Source organism: Anas acuta, chromosome 12, assembly GCF_963932015.1.
Source record: "Anas acuta chromosome 12, bAnaAcu1.1, whole genome shotgun sequence".
Taxonomy (NCBI): domain Eukaryota; kingdom Metazoa; phylum Chordata; class Aves; order Anseriformes; family Anatidae; genus Anas; species Anas acuta.
Window position 1 is genome coordinate 1,644,602 of NC_088990.1, and position 13,917 is coordinate 1,658,518.

The following is a 13,917-nucleotide window of genomic DNA, read 5'->3' on the forward strand; positions in this document are numbered from 1 at the left end:
GGGTGAAAGCTGGGGCAAACACCACAGGAGCGTTGTGAATTATCGTGCTCGGATCCAGGAAATAACAGCACTCGGGGCTTTTCCTCCGCACCGCCCAGCCCCAGCACGAGGCTGCCAAGGAGGAAGAGGCAGCAGGGCGGCACTGGGCACACAGGGTGATGCCAAGCCAGGCTGCTCCACGTTTTGGGGCTGAACCGCGAGGATTTCAGCCCCAGGCCCACACAACGATGCCCAGCCGGGCTGCTCCCCGTTTTGGGGCTGAAACGTGGGGATTTCAGCCCCGGCGCTGATCCATTTGGGGCAGCGCTGCGCGCAAACGCAGGACAAGTGTCAGTGCGTGTGTGCTTGGTGCTTACAGTAACAGCGTTAATAAAAACGATAAAAATACAGGAATAGAATAATAAATAAATAAATAAATAAATAAATAAATACATACATACATAAAAGAATAAATAAATAAATAAAGGAATAAATAAAGGAATAAAGGAATAAATAAAGGAATGGCACCAAAAATAATAAAATGACGAGAAGAGGACTAAAGATAATAACAATACAGTTAATGAAAAAAAATAAGAAATGAAAATAAAATTATGAAAAATAACATACTGATTCTCCAAATAATTAATAAATAAGTAAATAAATAAATGAAGGAATGGCCCCAAAAATAATAAAATGACGAGAAGAGGACTAAAGGTAATAAAAACACAATTGATGAAAAAAATAGGAAATGAAAATAAAATAGTGAAAAATAACATTTTGACCCTCCAGATCGATTCCAGGAGCGGTAACGAAGCCCCTAAAGGCCCCCCCTTGTGTGTCCCGTCCCCCCCGCCCCCCCCAAAGGCCGCGCAGCCGCCGCCCGCCCCCGGCGCCGAGGCGGGGCCCGGGCGGAGCCGCTCCGAGCCGAGCCGGGGCCGGGCCGGGCCGGGCCGGGCTCCCCGGGCTCATGCAGGGCTCGGCGAGGCGGAGGCCGTTCCCGGCGGCTGCCCCGGGCTCCCCGCAGCCCCCCGGGCCGCTCTACCCCGGCAGGTGAGCGGCGGGGACCGGGGGGGGGGGGGACGGGGAGAGAGGGGCGGGGATGGGACCGGGACGGTTTTAGGGACGCCGGAGCCCCGCACCCCAGCAGCATCCAGGGGCTCCCCCCTCAGCGTGCCCCAACCCCATGCAGCAGCCCCTGGGGGATCCTGACCCCCCCCCAGCTCCCCCAGGACACCCCAGTGTTATCCTGACCCCACACCCGGGTTGGGGTCCCCCCAGCTTCATGCATCTCCCCCCTGCACCCCAAGCCGGGTTAGGGGACCCCATCTCCCCCCTGCACCCCTCTGGGATCATTATGGGCTCCCCTCCGATACCCCAGCCCTATCCAGCCCCCCTGTCCCAGCTCATCCTGGGCTCCCTGGGCTCTTATCTTGGCTCCCACCACCTTATCCTTGGTCCCCCCACCTTGTCCCGGGTCCCCCCACCTTGTCCCGGCTCCCCCCGCCTTCCCCGAGATGCTGCGGTGGTCCGGGGTGTCCCACATCAATGGGGTCTCCAGCCTCGTGCAGGCTCAGCCACGGCTTGCGGAGGGAACCCCAACTTCTCAAGGCTTTGACAGCTTCTCCCCAGCTCCCTGGGGCTGTCCCGGCTCACCCCAAATTTTACGGGACGCCACCACCCTGCCCACCCCTCGCTGCAGACCCCATGCTCTCGTAGCACAGCTCCTGGCTGCCTGCTCCCCCTTCACTCTCAGCACCAGGGAAGAGATGAGGGAGCCGGAGGGCTGTGCGATGGAAAAACTTCCTTGGGGTTGGAGCAGCCCCTGCTCTGCAGAGGTAGAGGACAGCAGGATCTCCAGAGAGGAGGATGAAGGTGACAGCGCATCCTGAGCATCCCCGGGCCCCAGCACCAGCGGGCACGGATACTTTTTTAAGCGTTTGGCAGAAGTACCCCGGGAGTTTAATTTTGCTTTGTCATGCAAAAGTTAAAAATAGGTGCACTTAATTCAGCACTTAAGCTTCTCATCCTGCCTTTATGCTCCCTTCTCAGCTGGGGAGAGCCTTCTTACGGGGATGCGCCAGCTTTCACTCGTGCTGCTTTGTCTCCTCCTCTCTTTGGAGCCTCAGCTTCGTAAATGTGCCACAGATCTCCAAACATCTGCCAGGACAGCGCGGGTTTTGGGTGGGGACGCAGACCTGGAGCCTGCTCCCTGCCTCCTCAGGGACCTGTTGCATGACCCCAGGTATTTGGGCTGTTTCCCCATCCCTTATCTGCTGCAGGCGGTGGCAGTGCTGCTGCACAGAGCCAGCAGGGCTCTGATACACCCAAACAGCTCACCCAAAACACTCACTCTTGACAAAAATCTTGAGGAGAGGGAGAAATAATCGTAGAGGTGCAAAACTGGAGCGATCCCCATCCAGAAAGCGGCAGTGCTGGGCTTACACTGTGACTTTTGTCCCCCCCAGGCATGGAGCTGGCAAGAACGAGGACAACTTCAAGACCTCCCAATTTCACCTCGATCTCTGGTTCTACTTCACGCTGCAGAACTGGGTGCTGGACTTCGGCCGTCCCATTGCCATGGTGAGTGTGGCGAGGGCAGGCCTGCTGCTTTGCTGGCCTCGCACTCATTTGGGGTGGCCCAGAACTTCCCCTGCAGAGGGGTGAGCTGATTTCTGCACCCAGGGGACACCTTGGAGGAGCTGTCCTTGAAACGAGGACCACCGCGAGGTGTTGGTGTGGGGTTCCAGGCACAGGGAAGGTATCTGGGAAACGCGGCTCTGCAGCGCCTGTCCCACAAATTCACATTTTCATAGCATAAATGTTACCTGGAGAGGTTTCTGCTGCTCTTCCCTGTACCTGGACATCCTGAGCCTGGGGCTGCTGCTGTCCAACTGGTGCATGGCAGGACAAAAGTGGTCTCTGCCCTCAGAAACATGAGGTTGTTTTTTCCTGCTGACACCTGAACATGACAGCACCTTAGCAGAGATCCGCTGCTGTCGGATTCCCCAGTGCTTTCTCACTCCCTGGGCCACACAACGTCACAGCCTCAGCTTTTGGCAGCGCTGCAGGAGCGAGGGGTTTAAGTCCAGAGCAAAGGTCTTCTCCTTCCCTGTCCTGGAGCTGGTTACGGGGCTCCAGGTGCTTCAAAAGCCAAGCACAGTAAGTGGGAGCTGGGTCACGGGGATGTCCTGATGTGCCTTTTTCCCCTCTCCTCAGATAATCCTGCCTTTGGAGTGGTTTCCTCTAAACAAACCGAGTGCTGGAGATTATTTTCACATGGCTTACAACGTTATCACACCATTTCTTCTGCTAAAGGTAAACCTCAAGGCTTACGTGGTAACTTTTTAAAATATCAGTAGCTGTAAAAGCAGGGCAAGTAGCACTGCTTTGTAAAGGCTAAGAATTTCTTAGGAACTTACTGAACAAAGGAGAAGTTACTCACACACTCCTGCAAGTGACTGGTCCTTCTGTATACTCGAGGTTTTCTACTCCAGCAAGAATTTATGATGCCAGTTCAGGACTGAAGCAGTGCCCACCTTCATACAGCTCACAGACCATCTCCCCACCTCTCTGCATGCTGGAAAAAACATTTCTAACAATTGTCCAGTAGCCAGCCACAGGCAATAGATGAGACAAATCACGCAGTCTCTTACTTTTGTGCAGTTTGTTGGCGACGAAGCAGTAGGAGACCAGGCTGGCTGCTCTGCCTGTGTTTTATGGGCTGGAACAAACCTGCTCAGACTGGGTTCTGCACGTTCCCCTGGCAGCTCAGCCTCCTGCCTTTGACAGCAGCACAGATTCGAGGAGAAGGCTGTAGAAATTCAAGCCCAGCTGAAAGCTTTTTGCTCATTACTCCTGCTCCCTGAATACACAAAGCAAAGCACTTGGCTCGGAAACTCCAGATTCAGGAGAATTCAGAGCCCTTCACCTTGGCTGACCTAACGTGTGTCTGTGATGACGTGTGTCCACAACTTAAAGACCTTTTCAGACAGCTGGAGCTGTAGTAGATTTTCTAAATTGCTCAGTGCTTAATTACACTTGCTCTTTGACATCAGAATCAGATCTTTAGCTTGACTTTATCTAGCTTCATCTGCCAGCCACCGGATCATGCAGACCGTTTATGAGGTTAGACTCCAGTATCATTAGAAATCTTTTCATATTAAATACTTAGCAGCCAGAAGATAGGAGAAAGCAATTATAAATGTATTTTAACCTTCATTAGCTGGAAAGTAAATTATGTCCCAAGATGTAAATGCTTCTCTCTCTCTCTCTCCTGAGTCTGCCTGGGAGGTTTTAAACACCACTGTGGCCGGAAAGAAATATTCAGTACCTGGTCCTCTGGGGGAACCTAATGCTATGAAACTTGGTCAGACCTGTTCTAGCCTGACACAGCTGATTTCTGCAGGCTCAGTACTCGTCAGGTTAAAACCTGCTGCCTTTGGTGCATTTCTGTTACCTGCTGTCCCCCTGAAGGACACCTCCAGCCTTCTCTCTCCATCAGAGAGCTTCCCCGAGCCTTTTGTTCTCCTCCCCTCTGAATCCCCTGACGTTCATGCAGCAGTTACAGAGAAAGGGAAAGCTAAGCCTCAAAATTAAATACAAATAAGGAGCTTTTCCCTGTTTATGCAGACGAAGGGCTGCAAAGCTGCTTTGGCAGCACGGGGAGGCAGAGGATGCTCCAGCAGATGCTCGGAGAGGGGCTGGGTCCCACAGGCTGAAGCACCTTAGCGATGTATTTGGAGACCTTCCCCGCTCTGCAAGCTGAGCAGGGAGCTCTGTGTGGGTTAAGCCACCCTTGTTTCTCTTCCCCAGCCGGGCTTGCAAGATCTTGCCACAGGCTCCCTGGGCTCCACGTCAGCCTCACGTGCCTGCCTCCACCCAGACCCGGGCAGACCACAAGATGGGACAGGGAGAGCTCAGCATTAAATCCGCCGCTGATATTCCCAAGGGTGCCTCACCCACAGGCCCGGTGTGTCAGCAGGCAGAGTTTTCTTACATAGCAGATTGGTTGAAGCCTCTTCTTTAGAGCCAAACACACGGGGAGGGTTGAGTCAAATTCCATTAGGAAGAAGAAAAAAAAAAAAAAACACCACCACCAACTCACCAAGAGACCTCTGAAAGCGATCCAGCAGAGGTACAAAGGAACAAGTGTCTGTGCCGAGCGCTGTGGGAGTGCTGCTGGAGGTTCTGCTCGCCACTGGAGGGCACAGGGAGGCTTTCAAAGGAGCTCTAGAAAGCAGCTGCCTTTTTGTTTCTAATTAATCATGGTTTGATCGCATCTGGTGGCTGAGCTGCTTTGAGTGCTGCAGTAGAAGTGCCGGGACACTGCTGCAGCCAAAGCCTTGGCTCAGGTGAGGGTGCTGCTTTGCAGAAAGCTTCAGCAAGGCCAAAAATGTGGTTTGTTTGTTGCAAAAAGGAAGAGGAGTGCGTAGTGGAAACTGAAAACCACCCAGGCTGGTAGAAACACGTCTGAGATGTTTGTAGGGAAAGCAGCTGTGGTCAGGGAAGCGCATTCCCTTGGGGTCGGTCACACTGATCTGCCTGGGGTGGACACATTCAGGCAGGGTGCTGGCAGCTGTGGGCAGCAGCTCACCTCTGCTATGGCAGCGAAACATCTCTGCAGGTCTCAAGGTGACGTTTGCAAGCCCTTGTAAAAGTGGGAGAGGGCAGAGTTTTTCACAGCCTCACCCCTTTCTGCTCATACCTCCTGACTGTTCACCATCTCTGCGCTTTCAGCTCATCGAGCGCTCCCCGAAGACCTTGCCACGCTCCATGGTGTACGTCAGCATCATCATGTTCGTCATGGGCGCAAGCATCCACCTGGTTGGGGACTCCGTAAACCATCGCCTGATTTTCAGCGGCTACCAGCACCATCTGTCTGTAAGGGAGAACCCCATCATCAAGAACCTGAAGCCGGAGACACTGGTAAAGAGGACGTTTTAGACAAGCACTTAAAACAAGTATTAATTGCTTGTTCTCGTTTCGCGGTGCTCTGTTCCCTTGTTGCCCTTTTAAATCTGTTTCGTTGCATTGCAGATTGATTCCTTTGAGCTGCTGTACTACTACGATGAATATTTAGGTCACTCGATGTGGTAAGCAATTTCCAGCCTATCTGGTGGCCCCAGAACAATGCAAGGAAAGGCAGGCCAGGGCTCTTTGTAGGTTAATACGTAAAAAATAAAGCACAGCTGATGAGAGCCAGCTAGGGATAATATTCTCACAGCTAGTGTAATTACAGTGGCTCTCTCCCTTGGAAAATTGCCCATTCCTGCTAGTTTTTTTTTTCCTGCCCCTGTCATTCTCACTGATATTTCGAGGATGTGCAGCTTGTTTGACAGCTGTGGGGAGCAGCAGGAGCAGCCCTGCTCTTCTCTTCCCTCAGCCACTTTTCCCAGGCCAGCTACAGGGCCAGGCTGAGGCCGCTGAAGACTTGTTGAGGGTTTTGCTCCGCTGGAGACCAGCTGAAACAGCCTGATTTCACCCGGTCTCACTGGCCCTGTGCTTGTTCTCCTCCTCCACCACGCAGCCATTTGGTGACCCTGCGGCCAGAGGGCAGGCGCCCTTGCGTCTGCAGTGGCAGAGGCTGCTTGGCCACACTGCTCCCGTGGTAATTCAGGGACAGATTTCACCACCACAGCAGCAGTGCTGCCCCAGGCTGGTCCTACAAGCACCGTGTGCCTGCCTGTGGCCCTGATGGAGCACACCTCACCCCCAGTGCAAGCACACCCCACGCTCAAGCCCTGGGCAGGCTGGTGTCACTGCTCTGCAACCCCAGAGCTCTGTTCTTTATCCGCTGCTGGTTATCCTTACATGTCCCAGGCAGGGGACAGGGAGATCTCTCCCTTTTCAGGTTGCTTTGCTGTTCCTCAGGCAGCATGAAGCAAATCCCAAAATTAAAAAAAAAACTAAAAAAAAATAAAAAAAAATAAAAAAATAAAGGTGACGCTAGGTGCACCTTTGCACCCACCATGGCACAGGAGGGGAGGTAAACCAGGGCTTGGCGCACCGCGGTGCCACTTTGTGGGGTCACACCACCCACAGGAGCTCTGTCTCTGCTCGCAGGTACATCCCTTTCTTTCTGATCCTGTTCATATATTTCACCGGCTGCTTCACTCCTGTTGAAGATGAGAGCAGGATGCCGGTGGCTGCCTTGCTGCTGATGGGGCCGAGCAGCCTTTATTACTGGTAAGTGGCTTCTGTCCTCTCGGAGAGGCGTGGGATGAAGGGAGCAGCACAGAGGCTCTGCAGGGTGCAGCAGGAGCTCTCCCTTCCCCAGAGCAGAAGTTGCTGTAGCTCCTCCTATGCAAGCCTGGAAAAATCAAATCTCATTTCAATGGGCAACCTCTGTAGCCTTTACCAGCTGGGAGAGCTTCAGCACAGTGTGTCCTTTTCCCTGCTTGGGATGTTTCCTCCACCACTCTGTCATTTCCCTGTTGAGTTTGGGCACTGGTTGTCCCTGCCCCACCTGCTCAGCGCTCCGTGGTCCTCCTGCTGCTCCACCTCTGTCTCCGGAAGCCTGACAGAGGCTGATATTGCTGGAGCCCAGGCTTTCAGCCTCTGCTTGCTGTCTGCCCCCTCTTCAAAGCCGGTCGCTGCCCAGGTTGACAGATCCTGGATGATTTTGGGGTGATCTGGTGCCCACAGCACATCCACCTGGTCTCAGGCCATTTGTGGTAACGGGGATGCTCTCACCAGTGGTACAGAGATTTTACATAGAGCCCAGGCTGCCTGCCTGATGCTGTTACGCTGCCTCCTTGGCTTGCCCTGCGGGTCCAAATAGCCTTTTGAGAGAGGTCTTATTTATTTCTCATTTTCAGTAGCCTCATCTTCCCAAACTGTTTCCCTGATGGCAGCCAAACAACTTCCCATTCATCTTCAGAGATGATGCTCTCTCTTGCTTGTGGCTTTGCCCCCCCTGCTGAGCCTGTTCTTATACAGTAAATTAATTTTTGATAGTCAAAATCATCAGGATGATTTGGTCAGTTCCCAGTTACCCCACTGCACTTCCTTTAAATACATCAGCGTGAGTCTCTGCAATTTGTGTGCTGGTGATTTAGGATGCATTGAGTGCAGTTCCTCTCCTTCCTCCTGGCAGCCCAGCAGCTCCTCAGCAAGGTCTCTGCAAGGAGGCACCCGTTTGCTAACCCCACCTGCCCCTCCACCCACGTGGGCTCTCCCAGGAGCTCTCATCCCAAACATCTGGTTTATTCCAGTCCTGATGAGTTTGCTGCCTCTCCCCCAATTCCTGCTTTAATGAAGGAAAAATACTTAGGGTACTTGCTGCTAGGAGATCTTACTGTCACTACAAACAGCCTGGACAACTACTCGTGGAAAATGTGAATTTTAGGGCTGCCCACGGCAGCAGCACAGCTCGGCTCACCTGGCTGCAGAGCCCAGCTCCCCACGAAGAGCACTGACGGCTCCTTTTGCTTTGCAGGTATCTCGTGACAGAGGGGCAGATCTTCATCCTCTACATCTTCACTTTCTTCGCCATGATGGCTTTGGTGATGCACCAGAAACGCAAAGGACTCGTCCTGGACAGCAATGGGCTTTTCCTCTTCTACTCCTTCATCATAACACTGGTCCTCATTGCTGTCTGGGTGATTTGGCTGTGGAATGACAAAATCCTCAGGAAGAAGTACCCTGGCGTGATCTATATCCCCGAGCCATGGGCTTTTTACACCCTGCACATGAACAACCTCCACGCAGGAAAGGAAAGTTTCTAAGTTTTGATATTTCTGAGTGATTCAAAGGAAAAAAAAAAAATAGTTTTTCTAATGTAGAGGCATTTCAAATAAATTCCTTGACTGACGTAGGCGCAAGGCATGTCCTGTGTTACCCAGACCCAGCTAAGGAGGGGAGGTTTCGTATGAGCCCCCAGGCACAAAGGGCTGATCCTGCAGGTCCCCTACGCCCCCCCAGTAGCATTATTTTCTGTACCCGCTCACTACTCAGGTGATGGAGCTGAGCTCCTCCAACCCCGGCTGAATCCCTGTCATGGTTTACGTCCACAAAGTCTGTATCAAACCCCGGTGTGACAGAACCCACGTGGTTAAAAAATAAAGTTAATAGCAAAACAGACTGAATAAAAACGTTTGATAAAAGCCGAGTGACTTGAAGCAGTTGTTCCCTGAGGGGAGAATCTTCATCCCAAGGACTCAAGGACCCGGTGCCTCGGGGTGTAGCAGGCTGGGAGGGATGCGGCCGTGCTTCAGCGCTCATTAAAGGCGTTATTTGGGGGCCGCCGGTGGATCCAGCAGGGCACAGCAGCGCCCAGCTGAGCTGGTGGTTCCGTTTTTATCATTTTGGGACAAAACATTGAGTTCTGCTCAGCATTTTTATCCATAATCCTTGCTTTTTAATACCCTGAACGTCAACCGAGTGCCACAAGCCTGGCACCACAAGGGGCCATAACGCAGCGCAGCTATCCGGGCTAGGCCCCACAAGCCGGAGGCTGCTGCCTCCCCCCAAAAAAAAGGTTTTAAACCCAACCACCTCCTGCAGACCCCCCTCTGCTTCGGCATCTGGGCTCAAATCCTCCTCTCCTGGCCCCGTGTAAGAGCTCGGGGCCTTGCGGGATGCGGCCGGGCAGGGATCAGGCCCGGTAGCCATGGCAGCGGGGTATTTATTACAGCCCTGCCTCACCACCCAGGGCTGGCGGACTTTAGCCCTTCTGACACCGAAGGCAGCAGCCGCCTGTCCCCACAGCCTGAAACACACGGAAAGATCCAAAATAATGGTGAGTGAGGGTTTGGGCTGATACAAACCGCACCCCCCTGTACCCCCCCTTCCAGATTTTAAAGTTGTGGTGCTGTTCTCTCCCTTTTTTCTCGCTGCAGGCAAAATTTCTGTCACAGGATCAAATTAATGGTAAGTACTTTTTTGTTTTTTTCCCCACCTACAATAATTTCACCTCTGATCAGAGCAAAGGGGGGGCAAGGGGACAAACCCTCACTGCCAGCCCGGGGCAGCGGGGGCTCGGGGTGAGAAATGGGGGCTGGCTTTGGGAAGGGGGCCCCTGCCTCGAGCAGGAAGGGTTTGCTACTAGAAACACGGAAGAGAGCTGGAGTAAGAGTATTACTGCAAGTATTACTGCAAAGCTGTTAAGCTGCGGCTCAGCAATGTGTGAGGGGGCAGCCGGGGCCACGACCCCCACGGGCACCCGGCCCCCACACGGGCATCGAGGATGGGGGTGATGGGGGTGTGTGGAAGAGGCTGGTTTTGGGGTTTGGGGTTCTCCCAGCTCCTCTGGAAACCCCGCTGTGCTTTGCGTTACCCCTTCCTTCACCCGGCATTTGAAGGTCCAGCTGTCCACCTGCAGGGACCAAACCCTGCCTCCAGCCCCCCTCCTGCCCCCAGGAACGGGGAGAAAAACGCTTCCTAATGGTCCTGAACTCGGTTGCAGACCAGGCTCCGCTTTCAGACTTCCCTCATTAGACCGAAGGACCCTAATCAGCTCAGTTAGCTTTAAGCCTGGACTTTTAATTACCCTTGGCAGTATATTCCAGGTCCTTTCCCCCCCCCAATTCCCCCAAACCAGTATCTCTGTGAAAGGAGACACCGGAGGCAGACACAATATCCCCGCTGGAACCCGACCAACGCCGCCCCGCAGGCAGCAGGAGCATGGCTGCAGCTCGAGGTAACCTTACATGGCATAACGGCGAGTTTTGGTTTTTAATTAGAGTTCAAGGAATGCTTCTCCCTGTACGACAAGAAACAGAAAGGCAAGATCAAAGCCAGCGACCTGATGGCCGTGATGCGGTGCCTGGGAGCCAGCCCCACGCCAGGGGAGGTGCAGAGGCACCTTCACCTGCACAAAATTGGTGAGTCCGGAGCAGCCGAGGGAACCGAGCTGGGCTATGGCCAGAAAAAAAAAAGACAAGCACATTGAAGTTCAGCTATCTGGTCCTGGCAGGGGTTTTTAGTTGGTTGGTTGTTTTTTTTGGGAGGAGGACAGAGGAGGGTGTTAGGGCTGGGTGGGGACTGCAGCACTGAGCCCCTCGTAAAGAATCTGCTCTTTTTTTTCCCAGAGCGAAATGCTGAACTGGATTTCTCCACTTTCCTGAACATAATGTACAGGCAAACGAAGCAGGAGGAGCCCGAGAAGGAAATCCTCACGGCCTTGTCCATGATAGACAGGCAGAAGAGAGGGGTCATCACTGTCTCGGAGCTGAGGGCCAAGCTGACAAACTTGGGAGAAAAGCTCTCCGAGGAAGAAGGTATTTCACCACACAGAGACGTAGCAGAGACCTAGTGTGTGCTCCTGAGCTGAGAAAAATAGTCCTGCCTGTCTGAAAGCTGCTCCCCTCTGCCAAAGGTGGGGCACCAGAAACCCCTACTAGCGGTTCGAGGCAGGCAAGGGGGGAGTTTTACCACGGTTTTACCAAGGTGCTGGGGTTGTGCAGCCCCCGTCAGGCTCCTTGAGGGCCTTCCTGATGGTAAAAGGAGATTTGGATTTCATCAGGACAAGGTTTGTCCATCCTGGTGCACCCATCAGCCGAGCCAGCCTTACGGGTGATGTGCCAGCAAGGCACAACGTTGAGCGTTTTCCTCAATTGTTTAACTGGAATAATAGTTTATGCAGCTATTTACATCTGAAAACACTTTCGGAGCTATTATGAGAGCTGAACAAACAGTGAAGACACGGAGACATTAACCCTAATTAAAGGCATCCCAGCAAGAACCACTATTACACAGAGAAGCTTCGGGAGGCGCGGGGGGGATTTCCCATTACTCTGGGAGTAAATGTGCAGCCCATCCGCCAGCTCCTAACGCAGCACCATAGATCCCACGAAGCAAGCGATGCTTCTTCTCAACAAGAAATTCCCCCTTTGGCTTGACACGCTGAACTCCAGCTTGCTAAGCTGCTATAAATATTTGATGCCAGAGCAGACTCAATTTCATTAGCATCTGCGGCTGTTCAGTAACTACTGGCACATCCCTTCATTTACAGGGCTTCCAGAAAAGCTCGCGCTTCGTTTTCCTCTAATGTACTCGTACCAAATGAGAACCGACACGTTTTTCTTCTGTGCTATTTCTCAGCGTTCTGGGAATAATTATTTTCGAATTTATGCCGTTAGAAGCATTCGATTTCCATCAGGATATTCTCTTTGAGAGGATTAGATCTGGAAGCAAGGGATCGTTCCTTACCTTCTGTGTCTGCAGCTCCCCGGAGCGCCTTGCCGGCCCCATAGCCCTTTATCCATACACCGATACCTGCCTGCAAACCTATCTGTTCTGACCATCCACCAACAGGCTCCAGACACCCGGGAGGTGTCCTGCTGATGGAATATCAAGCAGTGAATGCAGGTGCCCAAGCCAACTGCTGCTCCTCCTGCAGCCCACCTGCCCCATGCTCTCAGTGTCCCATCACGGCTCCACGCTGCTGGCACAAGGACCTCAACATCAGCATCACGAGACCAAAACCCACACCTGCGCTGCATTAGATTCCTTATCAAAGGAAGCTGCTGCCCAAAATGTTATCGTATAAAAGCTGCTGGGGTTCTCTGACATCTTCCAGTGCTGTATGTTACAGGTAAAGCAAAGCGAGGGAACTCGCCTCCTGTCCCATCACCCGAAGGAAGGAATACAGCATCTAACCCCCAGCAGCAGCTCCATCCAGCAACATTTAGCATTTTTCCATGCATAATTCCTCATGTGCTTCTTATTTTACTGACGTTTACTATTTTATGGGAAAATACCTCTTAGTGGTTTAGTCGTTGCAGAACGAACATTTTAAGTCCAATAACTGACATCACCCCCGAGGCATTCCCAACGCCAGCCCGAGGAGCATCGCTGCTGCCAGGCGGTGACCGCGGTTACCGCTTCTCCAGGAATGGGTTTCAGCTGGAGCCACAGCCAAGAGGGGATGCTTTGCTTTCAAGCACAAAGCTGGTATTAGAAGTGGCACACAAATCTACTTAAAGCCGGGCATGTAATCTACATAAGCACTTAGTTCAGCTAAACTGAATAGGAACAATTTTGTTACTCAAACCCAACAACCCAACCTACCAAGAGTGGTTATACGCTGATTTGGATTCAATCTGTGGGTCTTTTCCATGGGGAAGCCTCAGGAACTGATCTTCAGCTGGCGTGACCCAGCAAGAGCTTCATTACCGGCACCACACTTCACAGGAACTCAGAGAAAATGTCTGCTCCAATTTTTTATTAAAAAGTTAAGACACTGACACCAAAATCAAATCAAAATCAATTCGAGTTTAAAACTGGCTGGCACCTGCGAGTGATCCTGGAAACTCACTTTGAAAACCTCTTATTTTGAATATTGAAACATCCATTACATATACCAAATCTGATCTTTGTATTTTCTTTTGTGCTTTCTTTCAGTTGATGACCTGCTAAAAGAGGCTAAGATTGGACCAAATGGAACAATAAAATATGAAGAATTCGCCCACGCCATTTGTATTCCTACAGTCGACTACTGAAATTCAGGAGATTTGATAAGGGCAGGACCTGAAACTTTTTTCATTTTTTCCTCCTTGCTGCTTGGACTCAGGAATCAGCATTTGCCTTTAAGGATCCCCATTCTGCCTTGCGATTGCACTTGCACAGGTTCCCACCCCATTTCCAGAGAAGCACTGTGGCGAAGTGTGAGCTGATATTTAAATAAACTGGATGTAACATTTCCTTGTGGCAAACGTGTTGTGCTTAAAAAAACAACTCTTACTTCAACAAGTGCACTTACATCCAGGGTGTGCCATACAGCTTAGGGTTCCCTAGAACAGGAGCAGGTTCCAGCTAACAGCAGGGACACCGTTTCCCTGTAACTGTCCCCATTATGCCCCATTCATCTTGACACTTGGCCAAAACCTCACCTACCTTGGTGCAGAGCCTCTGGGCACCCCGAGTCCGCCTGCAGGCTGCAGCCTCCTGCCCACCGGAGCTGCTCCAGGGCTTTGGTGCTTCGTAGCAGGGCAAGGG

General features: G+C 52.2%; 2 protein-coding genes across 2 annotated transcripts; both read left to right on the top strand.

Moving 5' to 3' along the window:
- The first annotated feature begins 864 nt into the window (after nt 1-864).
- CLN6 (CLN6 transmembrane ER protein) lies at nt 865-9,083 on the top strand. The gene is made up of 7 exons (XM_068695251.1): nt 865-1,029; nt 2,445-2,559; nt 3,196-3,294; nt 5,716-5,904; nt 6,016-6,071; nt 7,042-7,164; nt 8,417-9,083. The coding sequence occupies exons 1-7, from the start codon at nt 947-949 to the stop codon at nt 8,703-8,705; spliced, it is 954 nt and encodes a 317-aa protein (XP_068551352.1). The 5' UTR covers nt 865-946; the 3' UTR covers nt 8,706-9,083.
- Nucleotides 9,084-9,594: 511 nt separating this feature from the next.
- CALML4 (calmodulin like 4) lies at nt 9,595-13,622 on the top strand. Its single transcript, XM_068695252.1, has 5 exons — nt 9,595-9,718; nt 9,819-9,849; nt 10,662-10,802; nt 11,010-11,198; nt 13,324-13,622. Exons 1-5 carry the CDS (start codon nt 9,716-9,718, stop codon nt 13,419-13,421), a joined length of 462 nt encoding a protein of 153 aa, XP_068551353.1. The 5' UTR covers nt 9,595-9,715; the 3' UTR covers nt 13,422-13,622.
- The last annotated feature ends 295 nt before the right edge of the window (nt 13,623-13,917 follow it).

Excerpts from the sequence above, each read along its gene's own strand:
- CLN6 (XM_068695251.1), top strand. The coding sequence starts at position 947 with ATGCAGGGCTCGGCGAGGCGGAGGCCGTTCCCGGCGGCTGCCCCGGGC. Across the intron at positions 1,030-2,444 it reads GGGCCGCTCTACCCCGGCAG|GCATGGAGCTGGCAAGAACG; the intron begins GTGAGCGGCGGG and ends TGTCCCCCCCAG. Across the intron at positions 7,165-8,416 it reads CCGAGCAGCCTTTATTACTG|GTATCTCGTGACAGAGGGGC; the intron begins GTAAGTGGCTTC and ends TTTGCTTTGCAG.
- CALML4 (XM_068695252.1), top strand. Across the intron at positions 9,850-10,661 it reads GTCACAGGATCAAATTAATG|AGTTCAAGGAATGCTTCTCC; the intron begins GTAAGTACTTTT and ends GTTTTTAATTAG. Across the intron at positions 11,199-13,323 it reads AAAGCTCTCCGAGGAAGAAG|TTGATGACCTGCTAAAAGAG; the intron begins GTATTTCACCAC and ends GCTTTCTTTCAG.